The 20232-nt window shown below is 59.9% G+C and overlaps 1 protein-coding gene across 1 annotated transcript; it reads right to left on the reverse strand.

Moving 5' to 3' along the window:
• Positions 1-422: 422 nt before the first annotated feature.
• LOC134413709 (POU domain, class 6, transcription factor 1-like) lies at positions 423-17558 on the reverse strand. Its single transcript, XM_063147748.1, is given in 13 exon segments — positions 423-2977; positions 3252-3308; positions 5831-6002; positions 7984-8113; positions 8710-8922; positions 8924-8953; positions 9322-9378; positions 9380-9448; positions 11632-11804; positions 16425-16472; positions 16475-16649; positions 17304-17398; positions 17507-17558. Coding segments are annotated over 13 exon segments (1617 nt in total). The 3' UTR covers positions 423-2631.
• Positions 17559-20232: the final 2674 nt, after the last annotated feature.

Genomic DNA, 20232 nt, shown 5'->3' on the forward strand with positions numbered 1-20232 from the left:
AATCCGACCGGGACCCCCTAGTCCAGTCCGGGCCCGCCCCCCCCCGCTCCGGGCCGGGACCCCCGAACGCGCCGCTCCGCCAAGATGGAGGCGGCGGCCCCACCCCCGCCGCTGGGAGGGTGGCCCCGCCTCTTCGGCCGGCTCAGCCAATGGGAATAGGTCTTGCCGCGTGACGGGCGGCGACAATAACCAATAGAGAGCTGCGCGCCGGGCAGACCGCTCGGGGATTGGCTGGGGGGCGTGGCCGCGGCGGCGTGCGGCGCTGGGCTCTGTGAGGCGCTGGGTTGTGCGCGGCGCCTCCCGCGGGACCGCGGGTTCGATTCCCGCTGCCGCCGCTGCCCGGCCGCGGACGGGGGGCGAGGAGGAGGAAGGGACCCAACCCCCCCAGCCCCCCAAATCCTGAAAAAAGGGGAAAGGAAAAGAAAAAAGAAAAATACTGTTTATTTCACACCACTACATCAAGTGCATCAGTCTGCCGCGGCCCCAGCGGGCGCCCCCGTGTCCCCCCCAATCGCTCAGGGCAGGGGGAGCTGAGGAGGGGGCGCTGCCTCTGCTTTGGGGTTCACGCCCCCCAAACCCGGCGGAGATGTCCCCAAAATCCACCCACGGGACGTCCCCAAGGTGGGGGATCACCCCCAGAAGCCCCTCACGAGGCGGGGGACCCGCAATGTGGGGGTGACATAAATTTGGGGTCACCCCCGGTGAGCCGTGACATCGCCTCAGAAACACAGGGAAAAGGGCAAAACCCGGGAAAATGGAAATCGCTGATTGTGGGTGGGTGGGTGACACTCGGGGTGGGGTCTGTCACCATATGTGTCACAGGGGGGGTCGTGTGTGAGAGGAGGGACCAGGGGGCACACACAGGCACAGGTGGGCACAGGTACAGGCACGGGACAGAGGGACAAGTCCATGGCCAAAGGGACAAAATCTGTGGCCAAAGGGACAGATCCAGTGGCCAAAGGGACAAATCCATGGCCAAAGGGACAAAATCTGTGGCCAAAAGGACAAATCCAGTGGCCAAAGTGCTGATGGCTGGAGATCAGGGGGCTGTGACTGGTGGGACACACAGAGGGATTCCCAGTGCTCCCAGTTCAGGGTGCTGAGGGCACAGGGGGGTGGGCACAGGTACAGGCACAGGTACAGGCACAGGGCTAGAGGGACACAGGGGTGGCCAAAGGGACAAAACCAGTGACCAAAGGGACAAAACCAGCGGCCGAAGGGCTGATGGCAGGTGGTCAGGGGGGACTGTGACTGGGAACTGGGATGTTCCCAGTGCTCCCAGTTCAGAGCTTGTGGAAGACGTTGAATGTTGGACACAGGTCTGGGCTGATGGACACAAGTGAGGGCCTGGATACAGGTATAGGTGTGGTGGACACAGGTCTGGGTGTGGTGGACACAGATACAGGCATGGTGGACACAGGTATGGGCATGGTGGCAGAGGGACAGGTGTGGTGACAGAACCAGGTGGCAGAGGGACGGAACAGTGCCCAAAGTGCTGCTGGCAGGAGCCTGGGAGGACACAGGGCGCTCCCAGCGCTCCCAGTTTAGGGCATGTGGGAGTCTCTGAGGGGCAGAGTGGGGTTGAACACAAGCACAAGTGTGCTGGACACAGGTACAGGTGTGGTAGACGCAGCTACAGGCATGGTAGACATGGGTACCGGTGTGGTGGACACAGGTATGGGCATGGTGGACACAGGTAAGGACCTGGGCACAGCTGCAGGTGTGCTGGACAGGGGTATAGGCATGGTTGACACAGGCACAGGTGTGGTGATGGAACTAGGTGACACAGGGACAGGTGCGGTGACAGAACCAGGTGACACAGGGACAGGTGTGTTGATGGAATAGGTGACACAGGAACAGGTGCGGTGACAGAACCAGGTGACACAGGTACAGGTGCGGTGACGGAACCAGGTGACACAGGGACAGGTGTGTTGATGGAATAGGTGACACAGGGACAGACGCGGTGACAGAACCAGGTGACACAGGCACAGGTGTGGTGACAGAACCAGGTGACACAGGTAGAGGTGTGTTGATGGAACAGGTGACACAGGGACAGGTGCGGTGACAGAACCAGGTGACACAGGTAGAGGTGTGGTGATGGAACAGGTGACACAGGGACAGGTGTGTTGATGGAACAGGTGACACAGGGACAGGTGCGGTGACGGAACCAGGTGGCAGAGGGACAGAGCAGTGCCCAAAGTGCTGCTGGAGCCGGGGCGGACCCGCGGGCGCTCCCAGCTCGGGGCACTGGTATTTGCTGAGGGGCAGAGTGGGGATGGGCACAGATACAGTCATGGTGGACAGAGGTACAGATGTGGTGACAGAATCAGGTGACACGGGTACAGGTGCGCTGACAGAACCAGGTGACACGGGTACAGGTGCGGTGACAGAACCAGGTGGCAGAGGGACAGGTGCGGTGACAGAATCAGGTGACACGGGGACAGGTGCGGTGACGGAACCAGGTGGCAGAGGGACAGAGCAGTGCCCAAAGTGCTGTGGCAGGAGCCGGGGCGGACCCGCGGGCGCTCCCAGCGCTCCCAGCCCGGCGCCCCGGGCGCTGCTGCACCCGGTCCGGTCCGGTCCGGTCCCGGTGTCGGTGTCGGCGGGGCAGAGCCGGGCCGGGCGCGGCCCTCAGGGCACATGGAACACGTTCAGCTTGCTGGTGTTCTTGAGCGTCTGGCGGCGGTTGCAGAACCACACCCGCACCACCTCCCGCTCGTAGCGCAGCTCCTGCGCGATGCGCGTGATCTCCGCGCCCGTGGGCAGCGCGTTGCGCTCGAAGTGCGCGTTGAGCGCCTCCAGCGCCTGCGGCGTGAACGAGGTGCGGCGCTTGCGCTTCTTGCCCGGCTCGCCGCCCACGAACTCCAGCAGGTGCTGCTGCCCCTCGCGCTGCCGCTGCTCCGCCTCCCGCAGCCACTTCTCCAGCACCGGCTTCAGCTTCTGCGCGCTCTTGGGCGTGATGTCCAGCTTCTCGAACCTGGGGACACAGAGGGGACGCTCAGGGGACATTCAGCGTGATGTCCAGCTTCTCGAACCTGGGGACACAGAGGGGACGCTCAGGGGACATTCAGCGTGATGTCCAGCTTCTCGAACCTAAGGGGACAGGGGGTTGACACTCAGGGGACACACAGGGGACACTCAGGGGACATTCAGGGGACACTGTGATGTCCAGCTTCTTGAACCTGCAGGAACATGGGGACCTTCAGGGGGGACACAGGAGACACTTGAGCGTGATGTCCAGCTTCTCGAACCTAAGGGGACATGGGGACATTCAGGGGACACTCAGCATGATGTCCAGCTTCTCAAACCTGGGGGGAACAGGGGGACACACAGGGGGGACACAGAGTGATGTCCAGCTTCTCGAACCTGGGGTCACATGGGGACATGCAAGGGACACTCAGGGGACACAGAGTGATGTCCAGCTTCTTGAACCTGGGGTCACATGGGGACATGCAAGGGACACTCAGGGGACACAGAGTGATGTCCAGCTTCTCGAACCTGCGGGGCCAGGGGACATTCAGGGGACGCTCTGTGTGATATCCAGCTTCTTGAACCTGGGGACACAGGGGGGACACAGGGGACATGGGGAGACTCAGGGGAGACTCAGGGGACACTCAGCGTGATGTCCAACTTCTCGAACCTGAGGACACAGGGGACACGCAGGGGACACTTGGGGGGGTGCCCAGCTTCTTGAATCTGTGGGGACAGGGGACATGCAAGGGACACTCAAGGGGACACTCAAGGGGGGATGTCCAGCTTCTTGAACCTGGGGACACAGGGGACATTCAGGGGACACTTAGGGGACACTCAGGGACATTCAGGGGGGATGTCCAGCTTCTCAAACCTGGGGACAGGGGGACATGGGGGACACTCAGGGGGAACATTCAGGGGACACTCAACATGATGTCCAGCTTCTCAAATCTAGGGACACAGGGGACACTCAGAGGGGACACAGGAGACAGGGGGGACACAGGGGACATTCAGGGGGGACACTGGGCAGGGATATCTTGGGGCTGATGTCCACCTTGTCAAACCTGAGGGGATGTGGAGGCCACAGGAGACCCTCAGGGATGGGGACAAGGGGACAGCAGGCTGGGACTGGGGGTGACAGTGAGGGGGGAGCAACACCCAGCACCCTCCTTGGCCCATTCCTTCCTTTTCTAACCTTCCTCCTTGTTCCATTCCCTTCCTTTTCTCTCAGTTTTTTCCTTTGCCCATTTCCTTCCTTTTTTCACTTTCTTCCTTTGTCCATTTCGCTCCTTTTATCTCACTTTCCTCCTCTGTCCCATTTTCCCTTTTTTCACTTTCCTCCTTTGCCCATTTCCTTATTTTTTTACTCTCAGTTTCCTTTATTTTCTCAGTTTCCTTCTCTGTCCCATTTTCCTCCTCTGTCCCATTTTCCCTTTGCCCATTTTCCTCCTTTGACTCATTTCCTTCCTTTTCTCACTTTCCTCCTTTTCCCATTTTCCTCCTTTGCCCATTTTCCTTTTGCTCCAGTTCCCCTCCCTTTCCCAATTTTCCTTTTCCCTTCTTTCCCCATTCTCAGCTTTTCCTCCTTTCCCAGACTTTTCCTTCTTCTCTCCAATTTCCTCCTGTTTTCCTCCCTTTCTCCACCTCTCCCTTCCCCCAATTTTCCATCTTTTCCCCTTTCCTCCTCCTGTCCCTGGGCCTGCCCCCTGTCACTGTCCTGTCCCCTCACCTGCAGCTGGCCCTGTCCTAGCCCTGTCCCCCCAGGTGCCATTACCTGCAGATGTCCCCCCAGGTGCCATTACCTGTCTCCCAGGTGACATTATCTGCAGATGGCCCTGTCCCCCCAGGTCACATTACCTGCAAATGGCCCTGTCCCTGTCCCTGTTCCCATCCCCTCAGGTACCATTACCTGCAGATGACCCCCCATTACCTGTCCCTGTCCCCCCAGGTGCCATTACCTGCAGATGGCCCTGTCCCTGTCTCTGTCCCCATCCACTCAGGTGACATTACCTGTCCCTGTCCCTGTCCCCTCAGGTGCCATTACCTGTCCCCTCAGGTGACAATACCTGACCCTGTCCCCCAGGTGCCATTACCTGTCCCTGTCCCCCAAGTGACAATACCTGCAGATGGCCCTGTCCCTGTCCCCCCAGGTGCCATTACCTGTCCCCAGGTGCCAATACCTGCAGATGGCCCCTCAGGTGACATTACCTGTCCCTGTCCCCCAGATGCCATTACCTGTCCCTGTCCCTGTCCCCCAGGTGCCATTACCTGTCCCCAGGTGCCATTACCTGTCCCCTCAGGTGAAAATACCTGTCCCTGTCCCCCAGGTGCCATTACCTGTCCCTCAGGTGACAATACCTGCAGATGGCCCTGTCCCTGTCCCTCAGGTGCCATTACCTGCAGATGGCCCTGTCCCTGTCCCCATCCCCTCAGGTGCCATTACCTGGCCCTGTCCCTGTCCCTACCCCTGTCCCTGTCCCCTCAGGTGCCAATACCTGCAGATGGCCCTGTCCCTGGCCCTGTCCCTGTCCCCAGGTGCCATTACCTGTCCCCTCAGGTGCCAATACCTGCAGATGGCCCTGTCCCTGCCCCTGTCCCTGTCCCTGTCCCCAGGTGCCATTACCTGTCCCCCAGGTGCCAATACCTGCAGATGGCCCTGTCCCTGTCCCCAGGTGCCATTACCTGTCCCCTCAGGTGCCAATACCTGCAGATGGCCCTGTCCCTGCCCCTGTCCCTGTCCCTGTCCCCAGGTGCCATTACCTGTCCCCTCAGGTGACAATACCTGCAGATGGCCCTGTCCCTGTCCCTGTCCCTGTCCCTGTCCCCAGGTGCCATTACCTGTCCCCTCAGGTGACAATACCTGCAGATGGCAGACTGGCTGTAGGCGGGGCCCTCGGTGGCCGTCAGCGCCTGCCCCACCTGGGTCTGGGTCAGCCCCAGCGAGAGGCGCCGCAGTTTGAAGTTCTTGGCGAATTCCCGGATTTCCTCCAGGTTGATCCCGTCCTCCTCCGCGCTGGGCGGGGCGGGGGGCTCTGGGGGGCACGGGGGGGTGAGCCTGGGGCCGGGGACCCCAGAGCCCGCTGTGCCCAGGGACCCCAGAGCCTGCAGTGCCCCCATATCCCAGAGCCCATTGTGCGCAGAGCCTGCTGCGCTCAGGGGAACTGGCCCAGGGACCCCAGACCCGCTGTGCCCAGAGCCTGCAGTGCCCAGGGGAACCTGCCCAGGGACCCAGAGCCCACTGTGCCCCCAGATCCCAGAGCCTGCAGTGCCCAGGCACCCCAGAGCCTGCAGTGCTCCCATATCCCAGAGCCCACTGTGCCCAGGGGAACATGCCCAGGGGACCCCAGAGCCTGCAGTGCCCAGGAACCCAGAGCCTGCAGTGCCCCCAGACTCCAGAACCGGCTGTGTCCAGAGCCCAGACCTGCTGTGCCCAGGGACCTCAGAATCTGCTGTGCCCAGGGGAACCTGCCCAGGGACCCCAGAACCTGCTGTGCCCCAGACCCCAGAACCCCTGTGCCCAGGAACCCCAGACCTGCTGTGCCCAGATCCCAGAGCCTGCAGTGCCCAGGGACCTCAGTCCCTGTTATCCCTTTTCCCCTGGACCCCAGACCCAGCGCTTCCTCCTCCCGGTGGTTCCCCGACTCTGGTAATCCCAAAGACCCCAGGCCCTGTTATCTCTCCTCCCAGTTCCCCTTATTCCTCTGCCCAGTGAGCCCAGACCCTCATTACCCCTTTCCCCAGGGACTTCAGACCCCATAACCCCTCTTCCCAGGGACCCCAGACCCCATTATCGCTTTTTCCCACAGTCCCTCTTATCTGTGCCCAGGGATCCCACACTTTGTTATTCTCCTCCCAGGGATCCCAGACTGACAGCTCTCTTCCCAACCCTTTCCAGGGGAAAGTCCCTGTAATTGCCAGGGGATCCCAGTCCCTGTTATCCCTCTTCCCAGTTCCCCTTATTTCTCTGCCCAGGATTCCCAGACCCCACTATCCCTTTTTCCCACTTATCTCCTCCCCCAGCTCTTCTTATCTCCTCCCACACTTCGTTATTCTCTTCCCAGGGATCCCACGCTCTGATCTCTCTCTTCCCAAAACTGTCCAGACCCCACTGTCGCCAGGGGACCCCAGACCCCATTATCCTCCTCCCAGGGACCCCACACCCCATTATCCCTTTTTCCCACAGTCCCTCTTATCTCTTCCCAGGGATCCCACACCCTGATCTTCCCAACACTTTCCAGACCCCACTGTTACCAGGGGACCTCAGATCCCATTAATCCCTCTCCCCACGCAATCCCAGTTCTTGCCATGCCCCTTCCCACCGTCCCCCCTGAGCCCACCCGCCCCGTGCCAGCCGTGCCAGCCCCTGCCACCCCCCTCCCAGTCCCTCCAGTGCTCCCAGTGCCCCCAGTGCTCCCAGTACTCCCAATGCTCCCAGTGCCCTCAGTCCCCCCAGTGTCCCCAGTCCCCGTAGCGCTCCCAGGGCTCCCAGTTCTCCCATTGCTCCCAGTGCCCCCAGCACTCACTGGCCACCAGTGCTCCCAGTGCTCCCCAGCGGCCCCCAGAGCTCCCAGTGCCCCCAGTCCCCCCAGTCCCCCCAGTGCTCCCAGTGCTCCCAGTGCTCCCCAGCGGCCCCCAGAGCTCCCAGTGCCCCCAGTTCCCCCAGCACTCCCAGTGCTCCCAGTCCCCCCAGAGCTCCCAGTGCCCCCAGTTCCCCCAGCACTCCCAGTGCTCCCAGTGCCCCTAGTTCTACCAGTGCTCCCAGTTCCCCCAGCGCCCCAGCACTCACTGGCCACCAGTGCCCCAGTTCCCCCCAGTCCCCCCAGTTCCCCCAGTCCCCCAGTTCCCCCAGTCACCCCAGTTCCCCCCAGTTCCCCCAGTGCCCCCAGTTCCCCCCAGTGCCCCCAGTTCCCCCCAGTTCCCCCCAGTCCCCCCAGTTCCCCCAGTCCCCCCAGTGCCCCCAGTTCCCCCCAGTGCCCCCAGTCCCCCCAGTGCCCCCAGCGCCCCAGCACTCACTGGCCACCAGCTGGCTCACGGTCGGGGTCTCGGAGCCCGGGCCGGGCCCCGGCGATGGCGGCACCGACACCTTGGGCACGGCCGGGGGGCTCGGCCCCACCCCCGCGGGGGCCGGCTGGATGGGCTGGACCTGGGGGGACACAGGGGTGACATGGGGGTGACCCAGGGGTGACATGGGGGTGACCCAGGGGTGACATGGAGGGGACTGAGGATCACCTGAGGGGACCAGGGGTGACATAGGGGGGACCGGAGGTTACCTGGGGGGACCGAGGGTGACATGGGGGGACCTGGGGGAGACCAGGGGGGAAGCTGGACGTGGGGGGACACGGGGGTGACATGGGGGGACTTGGAGGGACCCAGGGATGACCTGGGGGCCTGGGGGGGGGGGAACCCAGGAGTGACTTGCGGGGTAACCTGGGGGGTGACCCTGACTCGGGGGGCTCGGGGCGACTCGGGGGGTCTCGGGGGAGGGTCAAGGTGACTTGGGGGGGCTCAGACGGTCTCAGGGTGACTTGGGGAGGTCTTGAGGTGACTCGAGGGGCTCGGGGGGCTCAGGGTGTCTTGGGGGGCTCAGGATGACTCGTGGCGTCTCGGGGTAACTCAGGGTGACTCAGGGTGACTCAGGGTGACTCGGGGTGACTCGGGGGTCTCGGGGATGACTGGGGGGGGCTCAGGGGGTCTCAGGGTGTCTCGGGGGGCTCAGGGGCTCTCGGGGTGCGGCCTCACCTCGCTCTTGATGGGGGGCTGCTCAGCGGGGCCGTTTTTCTTGCCGGGGGCGGGCGCGGGGGGGGCGGCGGCCAGGGCTGTCCCCGTGGCCAGCGTGGCGCCCAGCGTGGCGATCACCTGGCCCTGCGCGTTCAGCAGCAGCTGCGGGGTCACCGCTGTCACCTGCAGGCTGGGCGGGGCCGGCGCGGGGGCGGCCGCGGCCACCCCGGGGGGGGGCCACGACCCACGGCAGGGTCCCGATCACCTGGGGGGGGACACAGCGATGGGGGACCCCAAACACCCACCCCGAGGGGGTACGGGGGCCACGACCCACGGCAGGGTCCCGATCACCTGGGGGGGGGACACAGCAATGGGGGACCCCAAACACCCACCCCGAGGGGGTACGGGGGCCACGGCAGGGTCCCGATCACCTGGGGGGGGGCACAGCAATGGGGGACCCCAAACACCCACCCCGAGGGTCCCACGGCAGGGTCCCGATCACCTGGGGGGGGGACACAGTGATGGGGGACCCCAAAACCGGCCCTGAGGGGGGACACGGCCCCGGGAACAGCCGGGACCCCCGCCCCAGGTGTCACCGCCCCGGGGGGGGCACGGACAGGTGAGCCCACGTACCTGGCCCTGGGCGGTGCTCAGCAGCTGCCCCGGGATCCCCTGCACGCTGGGCAGGGGGGGTGGCGATCACGGGGGGGGCGCTGAGGGACCCCAGGATCTGCGGCTGCGCCCCCAGAGCCGCCGTGAGCTGCGGGATGGAAACGGGGTCAGAGCGGGGCCGGGGGGCACCGGGACCCCCGGGGGAGGTACCGCCCTCCCAGTGGCCGCTGGGGTCCCTGGGGGTCCCTAAATCCATAAATCCATAAATCCCTAAATCCATAAATCCCTAAATCCCTCTGCTGGGAGCTGCCCAAAGCAGAGCTGCAGCTTCTTGGGGTGGGGAAACTGAGGCTGGGATTGAGTTCAGGAAACTGAGGCAGGGGTTGTGTTCTGGGGAAACTGAGGCTGGGATTGAGTTCAGGGAAACTGAGGCAGGGGTTGTGTTCTGGGGAAACTGAGGCTGGGATTGAGTTCAGGGAAACTGAGGCAGGGGTTGTGTTCTGGGGAAACTGAAGCTGGAATCCTGCACTGGGGAAACTGAGGCTGGGGTTGAGTTCAGGGAAACTGAGGCAGGGGTTGTGTTCTGGGGAAACTGAGGCTGGAATCCTGCACTGGGGAAACTGAGGCTGGGATTGAGTTCGGGGAAACTGAGGCAGGGATCCTGCCCAGGGAAACTGAGTCCGGAATCCTGCATTGGGGAAACTGAGGCAGGGATTGAGTTCAGGGAAACTGAGGCAGGGATCTTGCACGTAAAATCAGGCTGGAATCCTGCTTGGGGAAACTGAGGCTGAGATCTCGTTCTGGGACAGGGGGACTGGAATCCTGCACTGGGGAAACTGAGGCTGGGATCCCACCTGGGAAACTGAGGCAGGGATCCTGTTCTGGGGAAACTGAGGCAGGGATCTCGTTCTGGGGAAACTGAGGCAGGGATCCCATTCTGGGCCTCGGGGCTGGGATCCTACCTGGGGAAACTGAGGCTGGGATTGTGTTTTGAGGAATCTGAGGCAGGGATCCTGCTTGGGGAAACTGAGGCTGGGATCCCACCTGGGATCTTATCGTGGGGAAACTGAGGCAGGGATTCTCTCCAGGGACACTGAGACAGGGATCCTGCACAGGGAAACTGAGGCAGGGATCTCGTTCTGGGCCCAGGGCTGGGATCCTGCCTGGGGAAACTGAGGCAGGGATCGTGTTCTGGGGAAACTGAGACCAGAATCCTGCTTGGGGAAACTGAGGCAGGGATCTCGTTCTGGGGAAACTGAGACCAGAATCCTGCTTGGGGAAACTGAGGCAGGGATCCTGCACAGGGAAACTGAGGCAGGGATCTCATTCTGGGCCCGGGGATGGAATCCTGCTTGGGGAAACTGAGGCTGGGATCCCACCTGGGAAACTGAGGCAGGGATCCTGCTTGGGGAAACTGAGGCAGGGATCCCACCTGGGAAACTGAGGCAGGGATCCTGTTCTGGGGAAACTGAGGCAGGAATCTTGCCTGTAAAACCAGGCTGGGATTGTGCACAGGGAAACTGAACATTGCCTGGGAAACTGAGGCAGGGATCCTGTTCTGGGGAAACTGAGGCTGGGATCTCGTTCTGGGCCCCGGGGCTGGGATCCTGCCCGGGGAAACTGAGGCTGGGATCTTGCATGTAAAACCAGGCTGGGATTGTGTAGAGGGATAATGAACATTGCCTGGGGAAACTGAGGCAGGGATCCTGTTCTGGGGAAACTGAGGCTGGGATCTCGTTCTGGGCCCGGGGCTGGGATCCTGCCTGGGGAAACTGAGGCAGGAATCATGTTCTGGGGAAACTGAGACCAGAATCCTGCTTGGGGAAACTGAGGCAGGAATCATGTTCTGGGGAAACTGAGACCAGAATCCTGCTTGGGGAAACTGAGGCAGGGTTCCTGCACAGGGAAACTGAGGCTGGGATCTCATTCTTGGAAATGGGGGCTGGGATCCTGCCTGGGGAAACTGAGGCAGGGATCTTGCACATAAAATCAGGGTGGGATTGTGTTCAGGGAAACTGAACATTGCCTGGGGAAACTGAGGCAGGGATCCTGCACAGGGAAACTGAGGCTGGGATCCTCTCCAGGGACACTGAGGTCACAATCTGCCGTGTGGAAACAGAGTGGGATCCTGCCTGGGGAAACTGAGGCTGGGATCCTGCACTGGGACACGGGGGCTGGATTCCTCGCTAGGGAAACTGAGGCAGGGATCTCGTTCTGGGGAAACTGAGGCAGGGATCCCGTTCTGGGCCCCGGGACTGGGATCCTGCCCGGGGAAACTGAGGCACGGCCCCGGCCCCGCCACTCCCGGCCCGTGCCGGGCTCGCTCCTTACAATGCCAGGGTTAAAGGCCAGTCCGGTGATCTGGGGCTGCACGGCCACCGGGGGCTCCTTTGGGGGGGTGGGCGCCGGGGGGGGCTGGGGCAGCAGCGGGGGCTGCCCCGGGGGCGGGCGCGGCGCCGGCACCGCGGGCACGGCCGGGACGGCGGGGCTGAGCACGGCGGCGGCTGCGGAGAGACGGAGACACCGTCAGTGATGGCACCGGCACCGCCACACAACGCGCCCGCGCCCCCGCCCAGCCCCCCGGGTGTCCCCTCCCTCCCGCGGGTGTCGCCTGCACCCGGGGCTGCTGCCCGAAACGGCCCCGACACACCTGGCACAGGTGCAGGGTCACTAAAGCCACCCAGAGATGGGGTCGATCCCTCCCCGTCCACACCTGGAGGTGTTCACACTGGTGTGGCGGGGGGGGGGGCACACCTGGAACCTGGAGTCCCAAATGTGCACCTGAAACCCCAAATGTGCACCTGGAGCCTCACCTGAAGCCTCAAATCTGCCCCTGGAATCCCAAATCTGCACCTGGAGCCAAAAAATCTGCACCTGGAGCACCAAATATGCACCTGGAGCCCCAAATCTGCACCTGAACCCCCAAATCTGCACCTGGAGCCTCACCTGAAGCCTCAAATCTGCCCCTGGAATCCCAAATCTGCACCTGGAGCCAAAAATCTGCACCTGGTGCCACACCTGGAGCACCAAATCTGCACCTGGAGCCTCAAAACTGCACCTGGAACCCCAATTCTGCACCTCGAGCTTCAAATCTGCACCTAGTGCCACACCTGGAGCCCCAAATCATCCAGATGCTCATTGCCGCTCCCTGTGGGATTCACATTCTCGAGCCCAAATCTGCACCTGGAGCCCAAATCTGCATCTGGAACTACACCTGGAGCCCCACTTGGAGACCCAAATCTGCACCTGAAGCCCCAAATCTGCACCTGGAGCCCCAAATCTGCACATGGAGCCCCAAATCGGTACCTGGAACTACACCTGGAGTCCGAAATCTGCACCTGGAGCCCCTAATCTGCATCTGGAGCCACATCTGGAGCCCCAAAGCTGCAGCTGGAGCCCCAAATCGGTACCTGGAGCCAAAAATCTGCACCTGGAGCCTCAAATCTGCACCTGGAGCTACACCTGGAGCCCCATTCTGCACCTGGAGCCCCACCTGGAGCCTCAAATCTGCACCTCGAGCCCCAAATCTGCACCTGGAGCCTCAAATCTGCACCTGGAACAACACCTGGAGCCCCAAATCTGCACCCGGAGCCACAAATCTGCACCTGGAACTACACCTGGAACCCCAAATCTGCACCTGCAGCTCCAAGTCTGCACCTGGAGCCAAAAATCTGCACCTGGAGCCAAAAATCTGCACCTGGAGCCACAACTGGAGCCCAAATCTGCACCCGGAGCCCTAAATCTTCATCTGGAGCTGCACCTGGAGCCCCAAATCTGCACCTGGAGCCCCAGCTGGAGTCTCAAAGAGCTACACCTTCGGGTTTCAAATCCCCAAGTCCAGCCCATTCTGCAGCCACAAGGAAACTGCAGCCAAATCTGAAACTGCCACAGGTGGAGCCTCAAACCTACACACTTCCATACTCAAATCCCCAAGCCATTGGACTCCTGCAGCCACACCTGGAGCTCCAAAATTACAGCAGGTGCTACAGCTGGAGTCTGAAAGCTACACCTTGATACTGAAATCTCCCAAATCCAAGCCCACTGGGCTCCTGAAGCTGCAGGCACACCTGGAGCCCCAAATCTACACCAGGTTCCACACCTGGAGCCCCAAATCTACAGCAGGTGTCACACCTGGAGTCTCCAATCTACTTGGATCTCACCTGTTGCAAGCACGTGTCATACCTGGAGCCCTAAACCAGGTACCACACCTGGAGCCCCAAATCTGCACCAGGTGCCACATGTGGAACCCCAAATCTACACCAGGTGCCACACCTGCAGCCTCAGAGCTACACCTTCGGTACTCAAATCCCCCAAGTCCAAGCCCATTGGGCTCCTGAAGCTGCATCTGGAGCCCCAAATCTACACCAGGCATCACATCTGGAAATCTACACCAGTGCCACACCTGGAGCACCAAATCTACAGCAGGTGCCACAGGTGGAGTCCTAAACCCCCAACAGGTGTCACATCTGGAGCCTCAGAGCTACACCTTCGATACTCAAATCCCTCAAGTCCAAGCCCATTGGGCTCCTGAAACTGCAGCTGCATCTGGAGCCCCAAATCTGCACCAGGTGCCACATCTGGAGCCCCAGATCTACACCAGGTGTCACTTCTAGAGCCCTAAATCTACACCTGGTGCCACAGGTGGAGCCTCAAAGCTACACCTTGATACTCAAATCCCCCAAATTTCAAAGCCCTCCTGCGGCCACACCTGGAGCCCCAAATCTACACCAGGTGTGACACCTGGAGCCTCAAATCTAGATTAGGGGCCACATCTGGAAATTTAGTCCAGGGGCCACACATGGAGCCTTGAATCTACACCAGGTGTCACTTCCAGAGCCCCATATCTACACTAGATGCCACACCTGGAGCCCCAGATCTGCACCAGGTACCTCATATGGAACCCCAAATCTATAAGGCGCCACATCTGGAGCCTCAAAGCTACACCTTGATACTCAAATGCCCCAAGCCCATTGGGTTCCTGAAGCTGCAGCAGCACCTGGAGCCCCAAATCTACACCAGGTGCCACATCTGGAGCCTCAAACTACACCGGGAGCCACATCTGGAGCCCTAAATCTGCATCACGTGCCACACCTGGAGCCCCAAATCTAGACCAGGTGCTACACCTGGAGCCTGAAAGCTACAGCTTCCATACTCAAATTCCCCAAGCCCATTGGGCTCCTGCAGCCACACCTGGAGCCCCAAATCTACCTGGACTTCTACTGTTGCAAAAGCTTGTGCCACAGGTGAAACCCCAAATCTACACCAGGAGCCTCAAACCTGGTGAGATTTGCACCTCCTGCAACCACACCTGGAGCCCCAAATCTACATTAGATGTCATACCTGGAGCCCTAAACCAGGTACCACACCTGGAGCCCCAAATCTGCACCAGGTGCCACATCTGGAGCCTCAAAGCCACACCAGGTGCCACAGGTGGAGCCTCAAAGCTGCACCTTCGATACTCAAATCCCCAAGTCCAAGCCCATTCAGCTACCACAGCCACACCTGGAGCCCCAAAACTACCTGGACCTCATCTGTTGTAAGCACGTGCCACACCTGGAGCCCCAAACCTATACCAGGTGTCACACCTGGAACCCCAAATCTACACCAGGTGCCACAGGTGGAGCCCCAAAATATACACCAGGTGCCACCCCTGGAGCCAGCCCCAAATCTCCATCAGGTGCCACACCTGGAGTCTTAAAGCTACACCAGGTGTCACTTCTGGAGCCCCAAGTCTGCACCAGGTGCCACACCTGGAGCCTCAAAGCTACATCTTTGGTACTGAAATCCCCCAAGTCCAAACCCATTCAGCTCCTGCAGCCACACCTGGAGCCTGAAATCTACACCAGGTGCCACACCTGGAGTCCCAAATCTAAACGAGGTGCCACATCCGGAGCCCCAAATCTAAACCAGGGGCCACACCTGGAGCCTGAAAGCTGCACCTTTTATACTCAAATCCAAGCCCATTTCAGAGCCCTCCTGTAGCCATACCTGGAGCTTCAAATCTACACGAGGTGCTACACTGGAGGCCCAAATCTACAACAAGTGGAGCCTCAAAGCTACACCTTGATACTCAAATCCACCAAGACCAAGCCCATTGGGCTTCTCCAGCCACACCTGCAGCCCAAATCTACCTGGACCTCACCTGTTGTAAGCACCTGTTGCTTCCAGACCTGATGCCCCAAATCTACAGCACGTGCCACAGGTGGAGCCTCAAAGCTACACCAGGTGTCACTTCTGGAGCCCCAAATCTTCACCTTTTATACTCAATCCGCCAAATTCAAGCCCATTTCAGAGCCCTCCTGCAGCCACACCTGGAGCCCCAAATCTCCACCAAGTGCCACAGGTGGAGCCCCAAATGTACACCAGGGACCACATGCAGAAATATACTCAGAGGCCACACCTGCAACCCCAAATCTACACCAAGTGCCACAGGTGGACCCTCAAAGCTACGCCTTCCATACTCAAATTTCCCAAGCCCATTGGCTTCTGCAGCCACACCTGGAGCCCCAAATCTCCATCAGGTGCCACATGTGGAGTCCTAAATCTCCAACAGGTGCCACACCTGGAAATCTACACCAGATGCCACACCTGGAGCCTCAAAACTACTCCTTATTTGATACCCAAATCCCCCAAATTCAAGCCCATTTCAGAGCCCTCCTGGAGCCACACCTAGAGCCCCAAATCTACACCAGGTGTCGCATGTGGAAATCTACACCAGGTGCCTCACCTGGAGCCCCAAAGCTGCACCTTGATACTCAAATCCCCCAAGTCCAAGCCCATTTGGCTCCTGCAGCTACACCTGGAGCCCCAAATCTACAGCTCAATACTCAAATCTCCCAAGCCCATTGGGCTCTGGCAGCCACACCTGGAGCCCCAACTCTTCCCGTTCTCTGTCAGATCCCCGGTAGCACCTGGAGCCCCAACTCTTCCGTTCTCTGTCAGATCCCGGTAGCACCTGGAGCCCCAACTCTTCCCGTTCTCTGTCAGATCCCCGGTAGCACCTGGAGCCCCAACTCTTCCCGTTCTCCTCTCAGATCCCGGTCGCACCTGGAGCCCCAACTCTTCCCGTTCTCTGTCAGATCCCGGTGCCGCTGCCGCGGTCCGGCCGCTCCGGGCGGGGTTACCTGTGAGATTGGCTACGGGCGGTTTGAAAATCGCCCCCGCAGGTGCGCCGGCGTCAGTCCCGGGAGCGCGGCGAGCGTTGCTGTGGGAATTGTCACCAGGGCCAGCGCCTGCTGGCCTGTCACCTGACCTGCAATACTGATGGGGATAAGAAGAGGTTGAGTAACTGTCCCTGCCGGAACCATTACTCCTGTCACACCTGTGGCTAAGCTTTCCTGAGCCAACACCTGCGGAGATAAATGAGATTTGAAAGAGAAACACAAATCAACGCCCTGCTCAGCATCAGGGAAACCCCCGCGGGGACCCCCCGCCCCGCCTGGGACACCCCTCGGGGGAGGGGGAAAAGGGGGAACCCCCAGGGAATCCCTCTGGGGGGGGGCAAAGGGGAAATCCCCGGGGAATCCTCTGGGGGGGGGGGGGGGCAAAGGGGAAATCCCCGAGGAATCCCTCTGGGGGGGGCAAAGGGAGAGCCCCCCTGTACTGGGAATCCCTCGGGTAACTGGGGGGCTCCCTGGTGAATCTCTGGGCGGGGGAAGCAAAGGGGGAGCCCCCCTGAACTGGGAACCCCTCTCCGTGGGAGCTCTGTGAACTGGGGGGCACTGGGGGGGCTGTGGAGCCTCTCTGGAGGGGATTAAGGGGTCCCCCCATTACTGCTGACCCCGCTGTGTGGGGATGGGGGGCAGAGAAGGAATCCCCTTCACCTCGGGGTCCCCCCTACCCCTGAACCCCTTCTCCATAGGGACACAAGGGGCACCCGGACCTTCCCTTCTTCCCCAGTTCTGCGTGGGGGGACAAAAGGGGTCCCCCTTACCTGGCCACCCCCTGCTTGCGGCCACCTCCCCCGGGGTCCCCCATGCCCCCCAGCCCCGGGAGACAGTTACCTGTGGCGTGGCCTGCACGGCCAGGTGTGTCACGCCGGGCTGGCTCGGGGCGGGGCTCGAGGCCACCGGGGCGGGCGACGCTGCTTTGGCTTTACCTGGGGGAGAACGGGTGGGGGTCAGGGGGAGACACCCAAACTCTGCACGGCCTCCCCAGGTGTGCTCAGAGCCCGGGGAGGGGACGCAGGAGGGGCGGGGATCCGGACCAGCCCCGGTGTGACCAGGGCGGTGACAGCCACCAACAACCGGGGGTGGCATCCTCCCTCGGCAGGAGAGAGGATGGGACAGGGGACAGGTGACAGGGGACAGGAGACAGGGACAGGAGACAGGGACAGGTGACGGGGGGCAGGTGACAGGGGACACGGACAGTGGACAGGGGTGTGTCCTGCCGGATTTGGGGCGCTGGCCAGCAAGCAGCGAGGAATAAAGCGGGATCTCCCCAAAACGAGAGCTGACGGGGGGAGGACCCGCAGCAGGAGCGCGGAGCAGCCCAGGTGACACAAGCCAGACACAGCCTTGGCTCCAGGGAGGGACCCGGGAACGATCCCGGGAATGGGAGAGCCGGGGAGCACCGGGAACGATCCCGGGAGGGAAACACCCAGGGGGAACCGGGAACGATCCCGGGAGGGAGAGACCAGGGAGGCACCAGGAATGATCCCGGGAGTGGGAAATCCGGGGGAACCGCATGGAACGATGCCGGGAACGAGAGACCCAGAGGGAACCGGGAACGATCCTGGGAGGGAGAGATCCGGGAGGGAGCGATCCCGGGAAGGAGAGACATGGGGGGCACAGGGAATGATCCAGGGAAGGAGAGACCCAGGGAACTGCGGGGAACGATCCCGGAATGGAGAGACACAGGGAACCGCCGGGAATGATGCCGGGGAGACCCGGGGAGCACCGGGAACGATCCCGGGATGGAGAGAACCGGGGAACCGCTGAGAACGATCCCGGGAATGGAAGACAAGGGGGGCACCGGGAACGATGCCAGGAACGAGAGACCCGGGGGAACCGGGGACGATCCCGGAAAGAAGAGACCCGGGGAAACGATCCAGGCAAGGAGAGACTCGGGGAACTGCCGGGAACGATCCTGAGAGGGAGAGACCCAGGGGGAACTGGCAACGATCCCGGGAATGGGAGACCCGGGGAACCGCACGGAACGATGCTGGGAACGAGAGACCCAGGGGGAACCGGGAACGATCGCGGGAAGGAGAGAGCTGGGGGGCACCGGGAATAATCCCGGGACAGAGAGACCCGGGGAAGGACCCAGGGGAGACCCAGGGAACTGCCGGGAACGATCCCGGGATGGGAAAGACACGGGGGCCACCGGGAATGATCCCGGGAGGGAGAGAGCCGGGGAACGGCCGGAAATGATCTCGGGAATGGGAGACCCGAGTGAGGCATAAACTTGAAGGAATTTAGAGATTTTAGAGGAGCTAGGATTTCAGTTAGAGTTAAGCTTTATTGGAGTTAATTAAAATAAATGGGCAGGCCTTGATGAAGTTAAGAGTTAACTAATAATTGATTGCTTGTCAGCACGATGTTGGGTTAGCTGGGTTTATAATGAAGAATATAGAAACTGATAAATAGATTTTAGGAACATAAGACAATTGTAGGCCTCCTCTGCTCTGAAACCAGTTGAAGATGGGGAGTGGGAGTTCTACCAATGGGTTCATTTGTCACATTTGCATTGAAAAGGTAGAAAGGTCAGAAGGAGGAAGACTTCATTTACTTCCTTATTTTGGGACCTTTCCCATGAAAGGGACCCCATTTCAAGGAACAAACCGCGCATGCCTAATGGCTTTTGGACTAATTACCATGGGAAACAGGGAATGGGATGTACCAAAGTTATGAATATGCATTTGTATTTTGGGTATTCAATACTTGTATTGAATTGATATCTATGAATATCTATTACAGCGCCTGTGTGGGTTGCAGCTGGTGAGAGAGAGGAGGTGAATCTTGTTTCTTGAATCAGAAGCTGTTTTATTAAGATATTATATATAATACATTAGGACTATGCTAATAGAATATAGAGAGAGGTTTGCAGAGCAGCTAGGCTAGGCTAAGAATAGATAGAAAGAATCTATAACAAAGTTGTGTCCAAGGACTGAGTCCCTGGCTTACACTTTGTGATTGGCCCTTAATTATAAACAAAGAAAATTGAAGCCCCAAAACAGATAGCCTTCAAGGAATAATGAGTTAAAACATAGAATGTGAGGCATTTGAAGAAATCATAGCATTTAAGAAACACATAGAGCAACAAATCAGCTAAAGCATAGAACACAATGACAAGAAAGAGAGATAAAGATAGGGGAACTGATGAGCTAAGCATGTTCAGAGCCAACAATGTCAAACTGACCCTAAGAGCTTTGCCAAGCCATGGGGACCAAGCCAAGTACACCGAGAATTGGCCAAATTAAGAAAGAAGTTCAAAAGTTCAAAGAAGAAGACTCATCAAGAGACCCCAGCCCATGATGAAGGCAACCGGAACGACCACCAAGATGATCCTCAAAAGAGGTGTCCCCGCCCATGCTCCGCCTACACCACGCCCCATATGAATATTCATGCAAAGATATGATTATGTATATGATCTGATGTAATCCTATATCCAAAACTGTATAAAAAGCTTGCCTTTGTTACGAGAAACTTAGAAATCCATTTTGTGATTTCTCCGACGCGTCGCAATAAAATACCTCCTGCTTATTTGACTTAAGCTGAGTCTCTTAGGCAGTTATTCTCGCCTTTTGGGGCAAAATTCGGCATCAAAATGAGCCAATCAAGGTGCGTCCCATTACATTCCACAGCAGCTGATAATAATTGTTTACCTTGTCTTCCGAGGCCTCTGGCCTCCAGAAGACACAGAAATCCAAAAGAAAGGATTTCTGTGAAGAAATGTCTGCGACAGATATCAAAATCCAGTGATCAATATCCA

This window comes from Melospiza melodia, unplaced genomic scaffold (genome assembly GCF_035770615.1).
Source record: "Melospiza melodia melodia isolate bMelMel2 unplaced genomic scaffold, bMelMel2.pri scaffold_48, whole genome shotgun sequence".
Classification (NCBI taxonomy): domain Eukaryota; kingdom Metazoa; phylum Chordata; class Aves; order Passeriformes; family Passerellidae; genus Melospiza; species Melospiza melodia.